The 14,362-nt window shown below is 43.8% G+C and overlaps 1 protein-coding gene across 1 annotated transcript; it reads right to left on the reverse strand.

Moving 5' to 3' along the window:
- Window positions 1–5,626: 5,626 nt before the first annotated feature.
- LOC115798912 (protein phosphatase 1 regulatory subunit 3C-B-like) lies at window positions 5,627–10,831 on the reverse strand. The gene is made up of 3 exons (XM_030755926.1): window positions 10,694–10,831; window positions 8,597–9,000; window positions 5,627–8,322 (listed from the first exon to the last, which is right to left on the reverse strand). The coding sequence occupies exons 1-3, from the start codon at window positions 10,705–10,707 to the stop codon at window positions 7,736–7,738; spliced, it is 1,005 nt and encodes a 334-aa protein (XP_030611786.1). The 5' UTR covers window positions 10,708–10,831; the 3' UTR covers window positions 5,627–7,735.
- Window positions 10,832–14,362: the final 3,531 nt, after the last annotated feature.

Below are 14,362 nucleotides of genomic sequence, written 5' to 3' on the forward strand. Positions count from 1 at the left end.
TTGATGGAGAGGATTCACTGTCTGTGTTTGCACTGCTGAAGGTTTAACAAAGATCTCGTGAAGGAGATCTTTCAAGTCATCAGCAGGAAGCTCTGATGGCATCACCATGTCAGATGACTGCAATGATCAGTCCACGAACTGTGGGTTCGCTAAACTGTGACCTCGGTAGTAGCTCTGCTGCCTCTGAAGTTTACATTTCTTTAATATGAAACATGGAGTCTGTTCCTTTCAAATCAGTGATGACTTATAAAATAATTTCCTATTTTTAATAGCTAAAAGCTTCTTGAGTTTTACCTTCTGGAAATGATACAAACTAATCAATAAGACATAAACTGATTGTCGTGTTGTTTCCATGTTCTAGCTTAAATCTCATGAACACATCAAAGTTGGAGGAACAACTTTCAGCAGGTCTGAGGAGCAGGTGGATGCAGATTCTGGAGATCCTGCAGCAGCTGGGCCTCATGAGTAATTAGGACATTCAAGATCGTCAAAGAAAAATGTGCCATGCCGTGCGACATCACTTCCTGTTGCAGTTTTTCAGAGGTTTTTTTTTTCTCACAAGTGTTGAAAAGTGCTTAATAATGAAACTGAAAAAAGTTCCAAAGACTGATGCTACAAACCTGTCCTCCAACCACAGTTCAGAGAGCAGCAGTTTCCAAAGACTTGACAAGACTGACAGGCGGTTTACTTAAATTACCAGAAACTAATCAATCGGCTGTATCAATGAACCAGGGGAATCAGTGGAAAGGCTACAATACAGACAGCCTCAGATCATTTGTTTCAAAGTTAAATTTTTTATAAACATTTTGAAACAGAAGATTGAATGACAGGACGCACCACAGAGACCAAACAAAAAACCAAAACCTTTAACGCCCTTCATGCTGGCAGGTCACTGCCTTTTCTGGTTTCTGAAAGATCACAAGGTCACCTGCCACCAACCTGCAACTTCAACCAGCACGGTCAAAGCTGAGTGTGTGTGTGTGTCTCAGTGACGTGCAGTCAGGGGAGGCAGGTGAGGCACGGCCTCACCTGTCATCGTGGAAATATAAAATTAAAAAATAAATTAAATGGTTATATTCATTCAGTGATTTGTATTTTAAAGTTCTTTTCCATTTAACTACACCATTTTTAGATTAGTTTTTTCAAAATCGCTGAATTTTCGCATTTGCCGGTCAAATACTAAGAGACGAACGGTGAGGCACCAGCCCGGCGAGCCGCACCACGGATTGCGCAATCCGTGGTGCGGCTCAGTATAGTCATTGCCAATGACTACTAACTGTGCTGGCATGCTATGCAGTGAGACCGGATTACTTTCCGGTCTCACTGCACTTTTACTATATGAACTAAATTTCCATATTTTAGCTGGTGTATATAATGCACAGTTTATTTTTTGTTTTTTTCATTAACAACTGTATGTGTGTGTAATGCATTCTTGTGTTGAGCGATCATGAAACTGCTGCGAAGAGACACTAGGTGAGGCACGCAGTTCTCGTGCCTCATGGTAGGGGGCGCTGGTGATCCCAGGGACTCTACGACTCCTCGGCGGCAAGCTACCATAAACAGTTAGCAAGGCCAGTTAGTTTTTCCTGTTGCTTGGCCTTATGTTCAACATGGAAGATTACATAACTCAACTGAAAGAATTTTCTAAACTGGACTTTCAATCGAAGCAGAAGATAATAATTAAAGGAAGACCAACACCGGAGCTAAAAGGTTTGCTTCAGACTATGTTAATGTTAAACAAAACAACTGTTGCCAATCAAATGGTGAATAAGCTATATGTTTGTAAATCTGATGTGATGACGTCAGTGCCTCACCAGTCACGACCCTCACCGCACGTCACTGGTGTGTCTATATAAGGAGAATGGAGCTGATCATGTGCCGCTTGCTGGTTCTTCTTCTGTGAACATGGAGTTATGACCCCAAACCATCAGTTTTTGATTGATTGATTGATTGATTGATTGATTGATGTACTTTGTGATGATCAGTGACCAGAAACAAAAAGCTCATCAGAAAGAAAAAGAAATATCTGTGAGTGACGAAGGCCAGAAACACTGAGTCTGTTTTTTCTGTCAGACTGAAGCTCCATCAGCTGGGAGGAAGAGAAGGGGATGATGATGATGGTAAGAAAGCAGACCCGCTCAAAGTTTTTGGTTCTTTTGTCTGTCTTTAAAATGCTGTTGAACCATAGAGCGGACATCACTGCTGCAGACAAGGTGAGACTACATGCAGGACATAAAGGATAGCAGGTTTCCTGCCATGTCTGTGCGATGTCCCCATATGAAGGTGTGTTCCTTTTTTAACACGTCCCCCAGCTGAACAGCACCCCTCTTCATGTCTGATCACCTGGACTGTGTGGAACACCTGATTCACTGCAGGGCAGAGCTTAATATGCAGGACAAGGTGAGGCTCAACACACTTGTGGACATGTGAGGATGTTTCTCTGACTTTATTCACAACAGATTCAGACATTTAACTTATTTGTGTCGATGAGTCCACAGCACTGACTGGAGTTGCTTCCCCCTCCAGCAGGTGGAGCTCTCCTACAGACAACAGGAGTCTGATATGTTGCAGGAAGGAGACACTCTGCTGCATGACTGAACAAATTCAAAAATAATCCAACTGCTGACACAGCACGGCAGCAACATATACACCAGGAACCAGGTAACACACACACACACACCTGTTATTGGATGAACAGCTGAATTCATGTTTACACTGGTCATGAGACACGTATGTCCCCCCCAGGATGGTCTCTGCCTTCTGGATGGCGTGATGGATTGGCAAAACACAAAGCTGTTCCTCACACGAGCAGAGCAAGAGGAAGTGATGTTACTGAGAATGTGTGTGTTTTTCTTTGATGAGCCTGAATGTCCTACATTACCCAGGAGCCTCAGCTGCAGGATCTCCAGAACCTGCTTCTCAGACCTGCTGAAAGTCATTCTTCCAACTGTTCATGAGATTGAAGCCAGAACATGGAAACAACACAGACGATCAGTTTGTATTTTCTTCTGTCCGTTAGCCTCCAAATTTTGTTTGCAGTGATCAATAAAATGTGAAAGAAAAGTGAGAGTTTGAAATATTAACCTGTTAAAGTCTGAACGCGTTCTGATGTAAAATGATCAACATCTGAAAAAAACAAACTCTTTTTCACTGAGCCTGTGGTGAATGTGTTGCAGCAGAGGTCACAGATAAACCAGCTGATCAGATTCATTGATCAGTGATTCTGTGCTGGATCAGTCAGCTGTGTGAATCTCATTACAGCCAAACTCAAAATGAGTTTTTAACTGAGAACATTTACAGAAGGTAAAGCTTGAGAAGGTCAGGTACACCAAACAGACTTATTGATTTGCTTGATTATCGGCCATTGTATAAAAACTTAAAAATATGAAATATTCTATAATCATTGATAATCATTGATTTTTAATGGAAAAGGCTCCATGTTTCAGATTGAGGATATCTAAACTTCAGAGGCAGCAGTGACACCCCGAGGTACTGCACTGTCTCATGAGGTCAGAGGTCATAGGTTAGTGACCATGTGGTTCATGGATCGATCTTGATCACAGTCATGCCTTCCCACCGCCGGCCTCTCATAGCTCAGAACAGAAACAAGACTCCTTACACCTCTCTGTGGTTTTATGATTTTTGTCCCTTGATGCACCATACCTCATGATGAAGACATCTGACAGAGCAGAAACCATTTAATGCCTTCAGATCATTGGTTGTTATTGAGCCAATTTATTTAAAAAGATCAGCTGATCTAAAATGCAGCCAATCGGATGCCTAAATCATGACGATGGTTAATCCTCTTTTATATAAGTGAATAATCTGAAGTCAGAAGCCCAGGAACATCTGGAAGGTCAGCATCTGTTTACTGTGAGGTTCGAACTGCAGCATTATAACAGGCACACATCAGAGCTCAGCATGGCTGAAATCTGTCAAGCAACATGAGTGCCATCAACACTGATATTAATCAATCAGAGGAGGCCGGATCTAAAAACGAAAATAAAACCGGTTCAGTCAGTTTTCAGTTAAAACTAAGAATAAAAATCATAGAAATCATTTTAGTTTCTGTGATAAAAGAGGGGAAAACAGTAAATGTTTTTTTATAGTAAATTTACAGACCACTGCAGCCTGAGGAGGCTTCGATCTGCTGTTTCATTGTCCAGACCTCACAAACACCACAGAGCTACAACTTTTCAAAGTAAACCGAGGAAACCCGCTCTGAGCTGAGAGAAGGCTTTAAATGAAGTCTAATCGCTGCTTCAGGCCACGCCTGGAGCTTTATGCTGTTTATTATTTAAACCTCATTAAACTGATGAGGAACATGGGTCATGTGACTTAAGCCTGAGGATTAGCCTCTGAAGCTAACTGCAGAAACCTGTGGAGACGGGCTGAAGAGGAGGATGTGCAGCTACACCAGTGTTGTGCCAAAAAAATTATTGTATGCAAAAACAAATTGGCTTCATTTAAACTGTTGTAAATTACTTTTTTTGGCCTATAATCTGTGAGATGTACAAATCTTTCATAAATTACATAAAATCATTCGAGCCGGAAACACCATTCCTCTCACAAGGTAGAAGCTGCGATGATTTTTGACAAAGTGACTTCTATATATTCTTTATTTATCAGGGTAAAAACTATCACTGACATTAAAAATGCCTTTTTAAAGACAGATCTGGTAAAGACAGCTGCTGAAATAACAAGTATAACATCACAGCTCTATAAAGATATTTGAAGTGGCCAAAACAGACTGGATTGATTATAATGTAGATCCAATAACGCAGAGCCATAAAGATTCTGGGTCATTTCTTTGTTTTATATAGAAGCCTTTCATAAATCCTGCTGACTACAGTCTATTTACCTACATAAGCAAAGATACTGGACATCAAACACATACAGAAACACAAAATCACTTTTTGGCACAACACCGGATCCATAGAGAGTCAAAGAGTCCAAGAGCTCAGAAACAGCTTCACCATAACGTCTGAGAGTTCATGTGACATCAGCCGTTTAATCTGCATCAGACCAGACAGCACCGGATTTAACTTCCTGTCTGAGCGCGCATACACACACACACACACACTTACATAAGCATAAATCTGCTCCAGGGGAAATTATCCACACTCACTTTGGATCAATAGTTTATTACTTACTAACGTATACAAACATCTGCCCCACTTCCTATTAGATTATTGATCCTATTCTGATCAATCAGATGGCTGATTCGCTCCACCCTACCCCCTGACTGTTCAGTCAGCTGGATTCTAATCAGACAAAACCAGGAATGTTAATCATTTCTGCAGCCGTCAGCTCACATCTCATCACACCAGCCTCCTCCTCTCATCCCAAACACTGCTGTGTGGAGGCCTCCTCCTCCTACTCCAGCATTTCTCTGAACAAACGTCATCAGCTCCGGTTTCAGAAAACAGGTTTACTAAAACTCTGAATTTGTTGAACCTGAGATGAAACTACTTTAACCTCTGACCCAGTTTGTTGAACCTGCTTTCTGGAGAAGGACAGTTGCACACAAGTGAAAATATACAAATATTAAAGAATTATTGATCATTTATCTTTGATCATCACGTGTCACATCAGTTTGTCAGAACAGAAAAAACGAGAATCAGACTTTACAAATGTAACACTTTTATTATGAAAGGATACACAAATAGGAACAGACAAACACTCCCTGCTTACATCACTTCCTGGTTAAGCAGTACATTGTGACATCATTGTTGCACTGCACATCACATCACAGCCTCACTACAGGTCAGCAGCCAGTTAGCTCACGAGCTAACCAAGTTAAATACCATAGCTGAGGACGGCGTGCTGTGTTCAGGGGCCATCAGAACTCTTCTCTGCCCCCCCCCGAGGCAGTTGCGAAAGCTCCAAGCTTCAAGACTGATGGCACCTGAACACAGCACGGGGCCTTCAGGAAACATTTCAGGTCCCAGTGTTGACATCATCATCCACATTCACTTTAAACACATTTCCCTCCAACTTCCTGTCACATGGCATGCAACAGACACACACGTGCATACACACACGCGTGCTTGCACGCACACATGCGCACACACACACACACACACACACACACACACACACACACACAGACACAGACACACACACACACACACACACACAGGTAAGAGCACTGGAGTGTTCAGTAAAGGCTTCAGGAGCAAAAAGGAAGTGAAGGTTCACGTGGCTCCGCCCACTGCAGTGGGTCAGAGTAAAACTAACAACTAAATGTGACAAGGTTTTCCTGACCTTTGACCTTTTAATGCTAAATCTATAAGAGGAAAAACACATGGCTGAAATCTGCCCAGTAACAGATGAGCCACAGCGCTAACATCGACCCATCAGAGACGTTTGTGTCATTCAGACTCTAGGCTGACCTTCACCTGATTGTTTAAACCTCATTAACGTGAAAAAGTGCATGAGGTCATGAGACTTTAGCCTGAGGATTAGCTTCTCAAGCTAACTGCAGAGTTAAAGTCTGAACATCACAGACACTCAAGAACATCTTGTGAAACAGCTTCAGGGACTCAGGATCAACACGAGACATGAAGGCACAGCTCTGTCTGAAGCCGGTCCAGGAGTGCAACACAAGTCCAAGTCCCTGCAGGGTCCGAGTCACAGGTCAAAGGTCAGATTATTGCAACATTTCTGCACCAAAACAAGTCCAAACTCAGACTGCGAGATATCAGGTTAGTCTGAACTCACCGACATAACTACGAGTCTAAGTTGACACAGCCATGAGCGACTGCGACAAGTCCAAATCAAGTCTCCGATAAGAGACAACAAGTCCAAGTCTGACAGGAGATCAGCCACAGATTTACCAGGTAAACCACCAGGAGGTCAGGTGGCCTACAGCCCTGACTTCATAAACCTTATCATCATGATAACAACTAGCAGTGACTCATAAATACACCTGTCTTTGATAACAGTTAAAACGCTTTCCTTAAACAGACCTGTTAAGCACATCATCACTCCTCACAGTGATACCGAGTTCTTTGACCGAGTTAACTCAGAGCTGCTTCCTGAGGACAAAAACAAATTTAGTTCAAGTCATAAGAACGCATGAGACATAAACTCATAAAGAGGGACCTGCACCACATCCTCAGGAACCCTTACATGAACCGTGCCGATGTTTCAGAGTCCTCCAAAGGAGGACCCGGTCACTGTGGCCTCATGAAGACTACTGTGCCTCATGATGTGAAGATGATCCAACTTTTGTGAAACCCTAAAGATGAAGAAGTAGTTCTGTAGACCAGAAGAAATGTCTGTAAGGCGCTGAACTGATTGTGGATCTTTGGGAGCTTCTGAGAAAGCACTTATGAATCTAAAGCCATCAGCTCATCTCATGGACCCTTAAAGTCTCCTTTGGGTGCTGGTTCAAAGCCCTTTATGACTCCTGGTTCCTCCTGACTTTTTATCTGTGCTGGTAAAGTTTGAAGGAGGCCCTGGGTGAGCGCTGGCTTCGTGGGGACCACCAGGTTTAAAGGTTCAGTTTTTGGGTGCATGCAATAAAACAGCATGAGACAGACTGGATCCAGAGGTAAACATCCATCTGAGAACTTCTATGAGGTAAAGTGAGGAAGTGAGGAAGTGCACAGTGTGTCCTACAAACATCTGGATCACATCTGGAGGAGAGAGTGTCTCTTTAGTGCTCGAGTGGATCTTGTATATCATAAAAGCCAGTGAGCGTGACCTAAAAACGTGTCCTGTGGTGTTCTCACCAGTAGGGGGTGGTCTCTATGTGGCCCCAGCTCTGCCATTCAGGGAAGATACCTGCCGATGTCCGGGGGCTTCCAAACGGATCAAAATCCAAATGGATCTCATCCCTTTTCTCTCCACTGTGGTCTCTCTGGATCAGCAGCCCCGCTGGACTCTCTATGGCCCGGCTCCGACTGTTTGGATCCACCACTGCCAGTTGGTAGTTGTTCCCGAGATTATTGTCCCAGAACGTCTGGTTCTGAGTCTGGTACCAGATGCAGAACTCCACTTTGCTGGAGGGTTCGAGGAGCTCTGGCACTGCGATGGAGAATGAGAAGGTGTCGGTGTCAGGGCAGCCGTAGACGTTGTTCAGGTACTGACAGCGAACATCCTGGAAGGAGCGCCACGAGTCGAAGGTGATCCGCACCCAGACGGACTTCTCAAAGCTAATGTTTCGGACCTGGACAGTACCTGAGAGCAGGCGTTCCTGGACAGAACAGGTCTCCAGGCACACGTGCTGGGCTTTGAGACGATTCCTCAGGTCCAGATAGTCTGCGACCGGCTGAGTGAAGTCTAGAATCAGACCAGAACCACAGTCTGCCGAATCTGGAAGGAAGAGATGAAGAAACAACATGAAGCTCACCTCAAATCACTCAGGATAAGAAACATTTAAATGTTCTAATTATTTCTCTACTCAGTTACCGATTTAACATAACAGAAATCGTTTCAGGGGTGCAGTAGGAAGAGTTTAAAAATCTGCCAAATAAAACATGCGGCGACTGCTTTGAATAAGCGAACAGCTGAAAGAAGCTTTTAGCACAATGCATTCATAAAACACCCAACAAACCAATCAGTATTCCATCAATGACCTCTACATTACCTTTGATGTCTGCCAGGTGTAGTCCTGCGGCGGCACCCTCGATCTCGGTCAGCAGCTCACTCAGCCCCTCGTCCTCGGACTCGTTATAGACGTGGATGGTGGTGAGTGCAAAACCCTGTGAGTCAGCGAAAACCACAGTCTTCCTCTTCTTCCTCCTCATCCTTGCCGGACTGCCACTGCTGCTGTCTGTGCCCCCTAATGGCGCGGTTGCCATGGCAGACGTCAGGCAGGGTCGTAGCGGTTGGCAGTGCGGCAGGAGAGTGGCTGAGGATGAGGAGCGCTTGTTGCAGTTCCTGAGGAAGGAGCTCAGAGGAGGCGAGCTGGCCAGGCAGATCCTCACAGCCACGTCGACGGGCATGATGGGAGACGGCCCCCCGGGGTGAGGGTTCAAGACGTGGAGGACCCTGAGGACGAACAGAAAGGTTTAGTATTCAGACAGGGCGCCAAAGCAGAAAACTGCATTAAGTTTAATAAAGTAAATAGAGATCCAGATTCTCTGTAACACTAAACCGTAGCTCTGAACTTCAAACAGGCCCCTCAGTGAAAACACACATAAACCCTGAGTTGGAGATTCAAGGGCTCGTGGTACAATATCCCCCAAGTTTGCGCCAAGAGACAATGACGTCGGGGACGAGACGAGACAAACTGATCAGCACTTCTTGTCAATCAAGATGATTTTTTCTTCGTAGGACTTTGAGCTTCTTTGCACCGTAGCATCGCTGCCAGGGTTAACAATGCCTCTCACCATCAGATGCCTGGAAATAATTTTTTTATGTAAAAATAAATAAGAAATGGCCGCAAACAAACTGACCCATGGAAAAGTATGTTCCTGTTTGCATGAAGCACGACGACTAACGCAACCATGAGGTCAGCGTGCAGAGCGAGCAGGATCCTCATCCCCTCCAGAAGAAGTGGCGTCTGAACGGCCTCACTCCTCCATGGAAAACAGCTGAACGCAAGAAGGAGCAGAAAGCACAGGCCAAATATCTAAGATGCCTCTGGTGGTGAACAGAGGTACTTCTCTTGTGTTCATTGGTCACTGTGCTGTGCTGATGGTGGTTACTAGGTTACAAGGAAACGAGGAAAGAGATGTGTGGCGCCTAATACAATACCATTTGGGACCACTAAAGGGTTAAAAGGTCATCTACTGCCCGGTTAAAATCTTCTGTGGGCTGAAGGCTCAGAGCCTCGACCCTCTGAGGCTCTTCTCTGGCTAATACACATTACGTTTTCCAAGACAGAACGTCCTGTTAGATACAAATAAAACACGAATAAAAGCTCACATGATCATGAATGCAAATGAAAGATACAAATTTAAATGTCAGAGGTTCACTGAGGATCACGGTGGATCGAAGAGTCCAGTCTTAGATTTTGAATTCTCCACAGAATCAGCAGCCAGACACACAAACATTACGCGTCTAAAACTGCGTCAAGAGACAGACACCTGAGTGCCTCACACCTGAGTCAGTGCTCCAAACGTCCTGCAGGTGGCAGTAACAATAGGTTAACTTCATGCTGTCAGGTTCCTTCAGAATAAAAGTTGTAAATAGAAATCGATCGAAAGGCTGCAGATGTCACGCTGCTGGAAGAAAAAAAACAAAAAAAAACAAGGTGTATCGACTCCAAACCCGCGAACCAAATCGCACCTTGCTCTAGGCGCGGTCACGTAACGGTGGAGGAAATAATAGACAGACAGGACCTCAAGTAGTGTGTGTGTGTGTGTTTCCCATCTGACTTTTATTAATCTGAAAAGTTTTCTTAAAACACATATGCATCTATCTCTGCTTCCGGTTTCCCCTGAACTAGCAGGACAAACACCTGAGGGGTGCTGAGAAAGTAATGTGATTACGGAGAGTCAAAGCTGATGATTGATTGACTGATTGACAATCTGCCGCAGACTCACCGGGTTTCAACCTGAAAAAGTGATAAATTTCCTGATCGATGCTTCAGGTGCTGATATAGAGTGTATCAAGTAACAACAAGCATACTTATTAATTATTGATCACTCGCACGCTGAATGGAAACTGTAACTCACACAGACACAGGATGAGGAGGAGGATGAAGGCTGTGGCGCAGTTCAATATCTGAACATCTCACCTGGTGCAGTTCATGGGACACACTCCCGCAGCTTGGCCCGACTTGGTCCGGTTTAGACCGCCTCGGACAGCAGCAGCGGATTTTTCCTCCGTTTCGACTTTTTTTTTTTTTTTTTTTTTTAACTTTTTTCTTCGTTTATTTTTCCGCCATTTTAAAGTCCGGTCGCTGCCTGTCCGCGCGCCCCGACACGCCCCCCTGACTCTCCGAGAACGGTGGAGAGAGAGCAACCAATCAGCACTCAGCGCCGTCAGCTGGTCACTGTGACCTCCAATCAGAGAGGCGCCAAAGAGAGCGAGCGAACGAGAGCGAGAGAGAGAGAGGATTTAGCAGTGACGTAGCAGGGGGCGGTGCAGGAGGAGCCTGAGGCGAACTGTGCCCTGAGGTTTGACTGACAGGCAGAAACCTATTTCACGCATAAACGTGAAGAAATGCAGGTGTTTGGAAAAATATTCAGATTTAGATATGCTGTCTGTGCGTATGTGAAAAACAAATGTCACCGCAATAACTTTTTCTTGATATAGTTACTTTAAACACTTCTGTGCATCATCCATTGGTCTCTAGTGTTTTTGATGTGTGTGTATATGTAAATGTGTGTATTGACATTGATATATATATTTATGTATATAGTGCTTATGTATATGTGTATAGTTTGTTTTTTTTTTTGCTATTTTATTTTATTCTATTCTATTCTATTTTAATTTTAGTTTAGTTATTTGTTCTTACTCATCTTTTTCTTTTTTTCTCTGTACTGAGCTGCTGTAATGCGTAAATTTCCCCGTCGTGGGATCATTAAAGTTTTATCTTATCTTATCTTAAAAACATTCAAAGTGCCTGAAGCAGAAGACGCTGTCTCTAAAGGTTACCAGATAAAAAAGTGTTTTTGCTGTGCAGCAGAGCGTCCACCTCCGCCTAACACTAAACTCTCTGACTCCTCTTCCTTCGATCTGTTTCATGTGTCCCTGATCGTTCACATCCCCAGTTTCTCTGTCTTCTTTTTTGTTATTCTGTTTTTGAAGCTGTGACATCAGATCCTGGCCAGAGACTGTTAATGAGAAATGACGAAGAAAAGATGCGAAGGGTCAGTGATGAATTCAATTTAATTTTATTTAATTAGCACCACACAACAACAAACAGCCGTGTAGATTAAAGACCCTACAATAATACAGAGAAAACAGTATGACCCCCTATGAGCAAAGTGCTTGGCGACAGTGGGAAGGAAAAACTCCCCTTTAACAGGAAGAAACCTCCAGCAGAACCAGGCTCAGGGATGGCAGTGATCTGCCGTGACATGTTGGAGGTGAGGGGAGAGAGACAGGACAAAACTGTGGAAGAGAGCCAGAGATTAATAATAACTATAATAACTAATGATTAAATGTAGTGTGGTGTATAAACAGAGTAAAAAGAGGTGAATGAAAAAGAAACACTCAGTGCATCATGGGACCCCCCCCCCCCCCCCCCCCCCCCCCCCCCCCCCCCAGCAGCCTAGGCCTATTGCAGCAGTTCAGGGTCACCTGATCCAGCCCTAACTATAGGCTTGATAAAAAGAAAAGTTTTAAGCCTAATCTTAAAAATAGAGAGGGTGTCTGTGGCCCGAATCCAAACTGAAGGCTCTGCCTCCCATTCTACTCTAAACCAGCAGTCTGACAGCAAAGTGCTCGATTGGGGTGATATGGTACTATGAGGTCATTAAGATAAGATGAGGCCTGATTTTTCAAAACTGTGTATGTGAGAAGAAAGATTTTAAATTATATTCTAGATTTAACAGGAAGCCAATGAAGTAAAGCTAATATAGGAGAAATCTGCTCTCTCTTTCTAGTCCCTGTCAGTACTCTAGCTGCAGCATTTTGGATCAGCTGAAGGCTTTTCAGGGAGCTTTTAGGACAACCTGATAATAAGGAATTACAATAGTCCAGCCTCAAAGTAATAAATGCAGGAATTAGCTTTTCAGCATCACTCTGAGACAGGATGTTTCTGATTTTAGAAATATTGCACAAATGCAAAAAAGCGGTCCTACATATTTGTTTAATATGTGCATTGAAGGACAAATCCTGGACTCCAAGACAGTACTGAAGTCCAAAGTCTGAGTACAATATCCTCAGTTTTATCTGAATTTAGAAGCAGGAAGTTAGAGGTCATCCAGGCCTTTATGTCTTTAAGACGTTCCTGCAGTTGAAATAATTGGTGTGTCATCTGGCTTCATGGATAGATAGGAATGAGGAAGTTTGACTGCGGGGCTGCTGTGATGAAACTACAGCATTCTGAAGATGGACTACAAATAGATCATCCTACAGACTTCACCACATCAGTGTCTCTTGCTAAAGGAGGCAATAAAGGAAGCACTGAAGTGCCTTTCCTTATTATTTAGAGAATTCACCCAGCTCTGGTTATGGCTGCAGAGAGCTTAGGAAAAAGGCTTTAAAGATGAGTCCTGTCAAACAAACTGAGGGCCAAATGTTCCCACCGTGAACAAGAGGCTGCAGAGGTAATGCAGAGGAACCTTCATCCTGAGCCGCTTCATAGACAACCTGGAGTTTCACAGCATGTGCAGATCAACTGACTGATTGTTCATTATTTTGTTTGATGACCTTTGACCTTCTTTACTCATCCTCAGCTCCATGTTTTTATTCTGCTAGACTCTCAGGAGAGGATTAGACTTTTAGCCTCTCTTGCAGCAGCTTTGATTTGATTCACAGATCAGAATAATCCATCTTTATCAGATGCTAGGCCTTAGTGCATCTCCTCAGCTCATCTTTTCCTTGAAACAAGCTGTTTTAGCCCCTCCCCTTTTAAGGGCATACATGCCCTTTAAATCAGCTTTGTTCTGATTGGCTGACTTTAGGAAGCTTGCAGAGGGGCAGCACGTGGCGCTTTAGAAAACAAGTCTGATGATTTGTGTGCTGTAAAGAAGCAGCTGAGGAGGAGTCAGGGAAAAATGTGATGTAGGTTTAACCTTTGTAACACTAAACTCTGAGCTGCTGCTGCTGATATTGATGATGGTTATGATGAAGATGACTATGGCAATGACAAGAGACAGACAGGTTGTTTCATTAATAAGGTGTTTAATAGCTGTTTGGGGTAATAAGACATACAGACTGTGGTCTGTTCCAACAGGAACTGTGCTTCATCACTTTGGTTACTTCATCTGCAGACAAACATCGTCTTTATAGTAAAAAAAAACACAAGTGCTTATTGAAGATGTGCAAAACAGAGTAACAACAACAATAATAACAACAATAATAATAATACTGTCATAATCAACAAAGAGAAAAGAGCTTCAAACTTCACAAACTCACAGTGAGAAACTCTGTACCATCAAAATAGAAATTATGGCTTCAACAGTGCAAACAGTCCAACTCGGTCCACCGGGACCCCCGAGGTCCCACCCTGATACCCAGAACCCAGCTCTCCTCACACGTGAGGTGCTGTGATGGGAGGTTCCTGCACCTCCTCCACAGCGACACCTTGGAGGCGTCGTCTTTAACACTGAAGCTACAGTCATGTCCAAAGTATGTGGACAGTTTGTGTCTCCAGACACCTTAACTCTGGCTGCAGACCCCTAAAGGAGCTCCATGACCTCAGAGAACTGTTGTTATTAATGACCCCAGCATGCATGCTTTCTAACTTCAGTCCGCGCTCTATCTACACCCTTTCTGAAACCCCATGTGGAGT

Source organism: Archocentrus centrarchus, chromosome 19, assembly GCF_007364275.1.
Source record: "Archocentrus centrarchus isolate MPI-CPG fArcCen1 chromosome 19, fArcCen1, whole genome shotgun sequence".
Lineage (NCBI taxonomy): Eukaryota > Metazoa > Chordata > Actinopteri > Cichliformes > Cichlidae > Archocentrus > Archocentrus centrarchus.

Excerpts from the sequence above, each read along its gene's own strand:
- LOC115798912 (XM_030755926.1), bottom strand. Across the intron at positions 8,323-8,596 it reads ACACCTGGCAGACATCAAAG|ATTCGGCAGACTGTGGTTCT; the intron begins GTAATGTAGAGG and ends TCTTCCTTCCAG.